We start from the raw sequence: 9032 nt of genomic DNA, 5'->3' as shown, positions 1-9032 counted from the left end.
CTTGATTTTCATCTTGGGCATGTCAACATGAACTCCTGCACGTTCCAAATGAAAATTGTGATATCGAGGAGTGGGGATGGGGGGGGGAGTGCAGACTTTTCTGATGATGATGCTTTTTGCATAAATCAGTATTTAGTTTTCTTATGGACTACTGTATTGGGTTCTTAGTACTTCTATTGAAAAGAAGGGGGATGTTCTCCCCCTTATACAGACATGGGAAAAACAGAACCTGAAACTGCTTGATTTTTATTTTTGTTTGTATTTTTTTTTTAAGTTTACTTTAACTTATGGTTTGGGAAGGAATATAGAAAGCATGTAAAGTAAATGTGATACAGCAAAAGCTAGCTCTTGTTTTTACACTGTCAAAAATACCATAGATGCAACAGAGAGGAATGCACCTATTTTTGTAAGAGGATTAAGGTTATGAGTTCAGTAAGACTCAAGAAATGATTTGACATCTCTTGCCAGCATGCAAGCAAGTACTAAAAGAATGTTAATATAAAAGCTTTACTACGAACTGTACCCAAGCTTCCTGTACAGATGTCATCAAATAAGCCTTTGCTGTTGGATCTCTTGATGCTCTTGCTGGCTGTTGTACAAAAATAACACGTTGGCTTACAGACGCATCTTTGATTGCAGTGTGATCATTCTTACGATACATTCCTTGAGTCTTAGCTTTTTTGCCAATGATATTATTTTGCATTTGCCTTTCTTCATAGTAAAATAAATAAATTAAAGCTATGGCCCTGTTTTTTCATCTTCTGTGTTGGTTGCTAATGAAATGTCCTTTAGATTTTTAGTAGAAAAGCTTCTTCTTAAGTGGCGGTTTAAGTACCTTATTGAATATTCACTGTAGCCGTTAATCAGAACCTGCTTTTCCGAGATGTGATGGCAGTAGTATTAAAGTGAGTCCAGGCTTATCCTGCAGGAAGTAACCAACAAATGTATGTTGTACAGTTAGACTGTTCCTTTCATGTGCCTGTGTAATAATAGTTCTCGCTGTGATATTTAAGCTTTCTGTTATTCGTAGTTATCGAACAAGTTTAATTATGATGTGTGCAGCTTGAAACGTTTAACATTAATGTTTATGCATTGTATGTACGTTAGTAAGGAATACATAAATTAGCTTGGTCTTACCCCGGTTCTGTGCAGTGGGCTGAAGGCTGTTTTGTCGGGGTCCAGTAGATGGCAATAGAGGATGAATGTTGAGAGTTGTCATCTTTGCCCAGTTTTCATTTGAGTTCTTGGCAAGGTTCTTCCTGTTGGAAACTTTTAGCTGGTGTGAAGCACTTCACGTTGGATGGCTGATGACCGCTGTAATTCCACCGGTGTCGCTTGCTGATGACTTGGTTTGAGACAGAGGTGACATAGCCTGTAGAATCAATTCTGTTAATATTAACAGAAATATTATTAACTATTCCTGTTAATGTTTTTATTACTGTAACTATTGTCCTTTTAATCTGGAAGGGGAAATGGCTTTTGCTGATATTCCTAAAATTCATCTCTGTTGTTGGCTTGGTTCCTTGTTTTCCATGGGACTTAACGATGTGTTAAAACTTACCTAATGCTGAGGTTGTGACCTTAAAGCAGACATGGTGTTAAGAAAAATGTAATGTGCCTGGAGAAAAATGTTGTTAGCTATTGCACAATGGATCCTTAAGCTTATTGTAATCATTGTGGATTATGAATTTAAAATATAAGGAAATTCAGTTCGTTTCAAACTGGTACTTCTGCTTCTTTATTGTTTAGAGGTTATTTTTATTTTACTGAAGTTTATTTTTTTTTCATTTATTATTTATTACTGCAATCTCCTTTCTCATCTTCCTAGCCTTTTCATGTGCTTCATGCGGAGAACGCTATTGAAAATGATTTCGTTTCTTTGTGCTGTGAATATGATTTCAGTGTTCTCTGATCTTAAGCTTTTTCTTTTAAATGGAGTCCTTTGAACCAAGGGATTCTGAGTCTTGCCTGCTACGTGTTTAACTTCTAGTTCTTGTCCTAAGGCAAATTTGATTTTTTTTTTTTTTCTTTGCTGGCTATTGAGATTTATTTTGCAGCTATTTTAAATGATCTCTCTACCAGATATGGCTTTTTTTTTTAATCTGAAGGACTACATATACATTAACATTTTAATTTGTAAATTGAGCCTGTCTTTTAATGTCCCATTCTTTTTTATTTTGGAGGTAATATATTTTTTTTCACCCGTTGACTTAACTCTTCTCCTCTCTCCCCTACCCCAGTAGACTTTAAGTATGATCTAGAAATGAAAAGTGAGGTTGTTCTTTGCAATTCTATTTCTGTATTTTAGGTCAACAGCTCATTCATCCACACCCTATTTATGCAAGAGGCTGCAGATACCAAAACCTGATTTTTTTTCCTTCACAAACTCATTGTTTCAGATACTTTGTCAGTGCATTCATCAGTTCTGAGATTTACTCCGTCCTTTTTAAACTTTGGGAGCAAATATGGACCACTTCTTTTTTTCTTCTCTGTTTCACTCTGTGGTATTCATAGACACACAGATACAATATTTCTTCAAAGGTTTCTTTGCTGAACAGTTACTATTTAAACTTAAATGAAGTACTGCACTTCTGAATATTCAGTTTGAGACACTGCAGTACAATTCCTGGTGGCTTTTCTCTAGTGTTTAAGGACATGTTCTCTGAGCACGTGAAACAGTTGCATTTAGTCTGAGTAGTCTCAACCTCTGCGTGTCTCCACCGGAGCTGACAGCCAGAGCTAATGTAACAGAGAACGGGGAGCAGGCTGCAGGCAGAGGAAGTTGTTCTGCGCAGATACAGATTTCTTAACGCTCCCTGTCCGTCTGTCTTGCTTTAGTTAGTAGAAGAAGATTCAAAAGCGTGGAAGACACCAGTGCGGATGGATTTTGAGGTCTGTGGTTGTGAGGTTTGTCAACTAATAGACTCTTTACCTTGAGATTGTAATAATTAAATCTGTGTGAGTGGTTATTGTTCAGCTACTACATTCAAAAATTGAAATCCTTTTATTGTCATTCACCTGAGTGATATTTACTGTCGTCTTGTACGTTTTCCCCTTTTTTTAAGATAAAGCCGATCTGGAGAACAGACTTTCAGAGTAAAGAAAAGCTTAATGCCTGAAGAAGTGCTGCACTTCTTAATTCAAATGCAGTATCTTTGTCAGGCTCTGGGCATGAAGTGTAAAATCTATGAATCATCAGCAAAGTTTGCAGCTGACAAAGTGAGTGCACCAGGAGGCCAGTGGTTGGAATGGCAGGTTAACGGCTCAGCAAGGTGGAACAGTTAATGAACTAGTCAGCAGGAGATGGTAAGGTCACCTTTGGGAGGTCAGGACAAAGATGTGTCTGTCCCACCTCACTGATATCCCGAATGTCACTGTCTGTTTGGAGGTATGGAAGGAACAGTACAAGTACTCCTTCGGTGTATTTAGGGGCCTTCGCTGGTTTGCAGCTTGGGGACTTTCTGAACCAGAGACATAGTCTTTGCATTTGCCATCCTGTGAATTTCTTATCAGTGGATTTATCCAATTTCTTTCTTACATCCATGTAAATTTTTAGTAACTTCCTGTCACAGAGCAGTTCCAGGACGTAGGTATCTGTTTTGTGAAAAAGGATCCAATTACTTTTTTAGCTTGTTATTTTTAAGTTTCATTTGCTACCTCTAGTTTCTTGTGGTAGAAAATCACATGAGCGATCATCCTTCTTTGTTTCTTTGTAGCTTTTACATCCCCCGTTAAACCTTTTCAAACATGAATATATGATAATGTAGTTAAATGCAGTGCAGTGAGTCTGGAAAGGATGAGTAGGTTGTTCACTGTTAGGGAGGAGGTGGTGATGTCCTAAAGACAGCGATTTGAGGATTTAGGGACTGGCATAGCTCTACAGCAAGACTGCTGAGGTTAGGTAACATGAACCGTGGATGAGTAAGGAGAATGTTGAGCAAAAGTGGATGTCAGAAGTTATCCTGTGATTGTAAAAAAATAATAATAATTAAAAATAATTTTCCAATTTACTTTCATGCTAAAAAATTTAGTCTAAACATTTATTTCAAAACTCTGCATCAGACCATTTTTTGAGAGAGTTCTTTTGCGCTTGAATGTTTCTGTGTCTTTCCCACTAGCTGACTTCTGGCGTGTGGACAGCGCTGGTCACTACTTACTACGCTGTAGCCAACTTGGATTGCAGTGGCAGGGATCTTGACACTACGTTGTGTTCTTCCTTGTTGAACCATTTGATTCACCTCTTCAACTCTTGACGTGGTTACTTTTGTTCCATCTCAGGATCTGTAGGTAATAGGGAGCAGGTGAAACTCAGGTAAATTATTGGGTGCTTTCAGGTCAGAGATTTAATTTTTCAGAATGTCAGTGTCTCTTGATTAGATATACTGTATTAAAAAAAAAAAATACCCTGGATATGAGATTGACCATGGGATCATCTAACCTTAATTTCTGTGAAACTTCATTTATTTCACTGGCTGCCTTACTCTCTTTACTGGCCTGCATCTTTATGTAGGCAGCCCTGAGAGTATTCCACTGGGTTAGGTGGTAGATCGTTCAGTCACACCAGAGGGGAATATTGGATGCTTCCATTAGAAGTCTGAGCCATTTCCATGAAGAGTAACTTTTGCAGTTTAAATTGGTGCTGTGTGGTGCTCTATGATTAATATTTTGAAAAGCTTTTTTTTTTGTGCTTTGCTGCAGATTCTTTGTTGTATGTTCAGAATATGGAAAGGTGCAGTAGGACTTCATGTTCAAAGTTTTTATTTCAGAATATTTCAGAATTATCATCTTTAATTTTTCAGAAAGTACCTATGATCTTTAGAGGGGAAAAAAATCAGCAGGAGATTTTAATTTGTCGGAGTCTCTATTCAAGCATGCTGAGAACATCTGTTTAAAAGTGATCCAGTCAGCTCAATACCGTTTGCAGAATCCTGGATGTTGACAGGTGTAAGAAAGTAAATTCCAATATCTGCCTGGTGCTAACAAGAGGCAGGTACAAGCAGGAAATAGCGTAGATAGTTACTTGCATCACTACAGTTATTTTCATGAAATGATATGCACAGAGAATTACTATGTTTCTTTAAACAGGAAAAATTCTTACGACTTCAAGCGAGCTTATTGTCCTGTAATCTTCCGGAAAGTCAATGGTTTACACTTGGAGACCTTGAAATGCATAAAATGCTCTTCCTTGTCGGAATGGACAAGTCTTTGTGTGGTTTTGTTTTTATCCTCCCTGTGTTCACTGTGTTTTCCTTCTCTGAATTACCTTTTCTGTGAGGCTTGACTTGCCAGGCTTTCTTTGTGTTATCCAAAAGTTAGTGTTGGTTGGTACTGGCAAGCAGTTTTGGTCACTGGAATACCAGTGAAGTGCAGGTTGTGTCTGTTACAGGAAGACAGTGGCTCACCCTTGTTACACAGATCTATGATACTGTTTTAGTGCTTTGGATTTGAGTGGTTATTTAACCAGAACTTCTTACATAGGACTTCCAGTGTTGAGAGGGAAGTTGGTTCTTTTGCCAGACTTCATGACAAGATACAAAGATGCCATGAAGTGACATCAGTTCAGCCATGAGATACCAACATCTTGGTGCAGTTAGCGAACTGCAACTCACCGCTGATATGGGTGGGGTTTTGTTGGTGCTAGATGGGAGAAAATGCTTTTGTTGGTAGCCTGTGTAGAGAGTCCGCACTGCAGCCTGACAGCCTGTAACCTCGACCCGGGGTCGCTGTCAGTGTGAGTGCAGATTTCTTGTGGTGTTGGATAGAGAAAGCAGATGCCCGTGAGGGGGGGGGTGTGTGTGTTACTAAAGGGTAATTAAGTGGTCTTAATTCTCCACTAACTTCTGACACATCAGGCTTCTCCATTTAATTCTCTCAAATTCATTTGCGTCCGAATTCCAGCTGAGGGAACGATAATCCCAAGTTATCCACGACTGGGAAAAAATCTGAACTTGATTTCAGTGAAGAGGTGCTCAGGTGATGACAAAGACACGCGGCTTCCCTAAGCACCGTGTCGAAATTGGTTTGCAGCTGGCAGTTTTGTGTTTTGTTTGTAAGCACTGTGGCAAAGAGTAAACCTTTTACTTAAGAATTTAAAGTAGATTACTTAATAAGACTTCTTGCTTGCTTTCTTTATAAACATTTTTCTGCTCTTTTTTTAGACATGGACCGTGATTATGGGCATGGAGGCTATGGTGGCCCACGATCCATGGACTCTTACCTTAACCAATCCTATGGGATGGAGAGTCATGGAGGTGGAGGCGGAGGAGGTGGTGGTGGTGGTAACAGGTAAAATAATCCTTCAGTTGTCCCAATCCAAAATCCAATTTAAGTTTAAATCATTCTGTCTTCTAACTTAAGTGTTCCTGAGGCATGTTGTTACGATTTTACACGAACACTTCTGTTCTGAGTCTTCACGTTCGATAAATACTGGCAAATACTAAACTGCAAGGGCTAGATTCTTGTAATAATCAGCATTTTTGTGGAAAAGTTTGACAGCGAAACAATGCGTCTTTGAATGAAAATGGAAAAAGGTTGTATTTTTCAGTAATGGCTAGCAATTTGTAGCTGATTGGCTGACATACCATTTCTGACCTAGCAGACTAGACCTAACTGGTTTGGTGCCTTAGGCCAAATCTATCAACATTCCGTTTTCAAGGAACATTTAGGGTATGTGTTCTTTGGTTTGAATGTGCAGTGCTCAAATGATCCAGCTGTTGAATCTGAAAGTCATGTCCAGATTATTTCATTGGCAGGTACTGATTACACTCAAAACTGCGTGCATGTTCTGGGCTGCTTTGCTAGATGGATTGGTCTAAAAGTAAAAATTCTGATGCAGTGGTCTTAAAAGTTGTGTTTTTAATGTTAGGATACTATTACTGTTGCTCTTTCAGATAAAAACAGTAGGGGGCAGCTGATTTGATTTAGGTCTTAATATTGTTTTCAAAGAAGCATGCTTTTCAGAGTAGTGATACTACCTTGGAGGAAATAAAATGTGAAGAAAACTTAGATAATCTGATGGTTTTCTTGTGCGCGCCCTCGAATTCTTGCCTGGCTGTAGCCAGACTACTGTATGATTCTTGTCTGTAGTCACTGTGGTGCCACTGGGCAAGGACAGGACCAAGTAGGGAGGCTGGAGAAGCGTTGTGTTTTGCTGCACGGTTCTGTTAACCATTTCAGTCAAGTATAATTTGTTTAACGATGAACATTAAGATTGACCTAAAAGTCTGAGCAGAGATTCAGGAATGAGCTGTACCTACCATATAGTAATCTGCATATGATTGGGGTTGAATGACTACTTGAACACCGAAATGTCTCTTACCATGTAATGTTAATGTTGTGCATGGGCTCTTTCTGTAGATAGTGTAATTTTCTGCGTAGCTTTGGGTCTTCCGAGACTTAACATGTTTTAAAATGAAGGCATTCAGTTTACTGTAGATCCAGTTAGTAATTTGAGTCCGTTCTAGTTTATATTTTTATCAGTCAAGGGGTTGTCTTACCCAACTCCTGCTGAATCACCTGATTATAACCCTGCAGGGACACTAATGTGTTTCCCTTCCAAGTGGTTACAAATAGTGATGATTTCTAGCCTGACCCACCCCCTCCCAGGCAAAGCCAACTTTTGGTAAATAACTAAAGATTTCAGCTCCTTGTTACTCTACTCTGAAATTCCAAGGACTGTTTTCGTGTCCACTGTGCATGCATTGGGTAGACTTTCAAAATCCTGAGTTGCTAGACTTAATGGTCTGCAAGTGAAAGACGGATACACTGAAGATCATGAACTCTTTGATTGGGAGACTGAATTTTGCAGGGACGAAAATTTCCAAAAAAATACAAATACGAATGGAAGAGCACGTGTATTTTTCCTTTAAAATTGGAACTGTGGGGTGTTTTTAAGACTCACAACTGTACCACTAAAAGAAAAAGAATTATTTTTTTTTTCCTCAGTTCAGAACTAAGCCGCCTTTTATCTGCTGTTTAACTGTTAGAATGTGAGGGCATGATTTTGAAGAAAGGAGAGTTTGACTAGCCTATGAATGTCTGCAGGTGATTATTTTCATGAGACTAGGGCTGGGCTCCAATAATGTTTTTGTAAATAAATGTTGCTGAAAATTTTAAGTAAACAAAGTTCAGGCGTACTGAACTTTAGAATTGTTCGTAGCAAAAATGGCTCAGATAGCTTTCTATCTGGTCATGGTTTGATTTGCCCAGCCCTAATCAAGATTAAACGATAACACAACTGTACAGACCAGTATAGTAATAAATTGATTTTAGTTGATAAATGTCAACTGATAACTTGTCTTTTGAAATGTATAACGTTAGTAAGCTTACTTTTTTTTTCTCCTCACTGTGCAACTTTTCCAGGTTTGGACCTTATGAGTCTTACGACTCCGGGTCTTCTCTGGGTGGGCGAGATCTGTACAGATCTGGCTATGGTTATAATGAACCCGAACAAAGCCGCTTCGGAGGTAGTTATGGTGGTCGATTTGACAACTCCTACCGGAATAGCCTTGACTCTTTCGGAGGTAGAAACCAGGGCGGGTCTAGCTGGGAAGCACCTTACTCCCGTTCAAAATTGAGGCCTGGGTTTATGGAGGACAGAGGAAGAGAGAGTTACTCTTCCTACAGCAGTTTTTCTTCACCCCATATGAAGCCTGCACCTGTAGGCTCTCGGGGGAGAGGAACGCCTGCTTATCCTGAAAGTGGATTTGGAAGCAGAAACTATGATGCTTTTGGAGGACCATCAACAGGCAGAGGCCGAGGCCGAGGAGTAAGTACAGAATCTTTTCAGATTCTTTTCACTAGACACTCTTTTAAACCCTTTCAAGACCACTGCTTTAAAATGAATGCACTGTTCAGTACAGTGTGGGTTTTTTTTTTTTGTCCAAGCAAACTATCATGGTTGACAATGTTGTTTACCCCCCCCCTTGAAGCTGTCTTCAAGTAGAACCCAGTCCCTCTTTCTGTTGAAAGTAATGAGTAATAGAAGACTAGTTGATAAGGTTTGTTAAATCTCTCCTTTTGTTTGAAAGGTG

General features: G+C 39.1%; 1 protein-coding gene across 1 annotated transcript in view; it reads left to right on the top strand.

Moving 5' to 3' along the window:
- ZNF326 (zinc finger protein 326) overlaps positions 1-9032 on the top strand; it is a 28970-nt gene that overhangs the window by 810 nt on the left and 19128 nt on the right. Inside the window, exons 3-4 of the mRNA XM_086463530.1 lie at positions 6159-6285; positions 8362-8767. Of these exons, the coding sequence (XP_086319656.1) occupies positions 6159-6285; positions 8362-8767 (533 nt within the window). The remainder of the gene's footprint in view (positions 1-6158; positions 6286-8361; positions 8768-9032) is intronic.

This window comes from Leptosomus discolor, chromosome 3 (assembly GCF_034619465.1).
Source record: "Leptosomus discolor isolate bLepDis1 chromosome 3, bLepDis1.hap2, whole genome shotgun sequence".
Lineage (NCBI taxonomy): Eukaryota > Metazoa > Chordata > Aves > Leptosomiformes > Leptosomidae > Leptosomus > Leptosomus discolor.
This window is presented reverse-complemented; position numbering and strand designations above follow the sequence as displayed.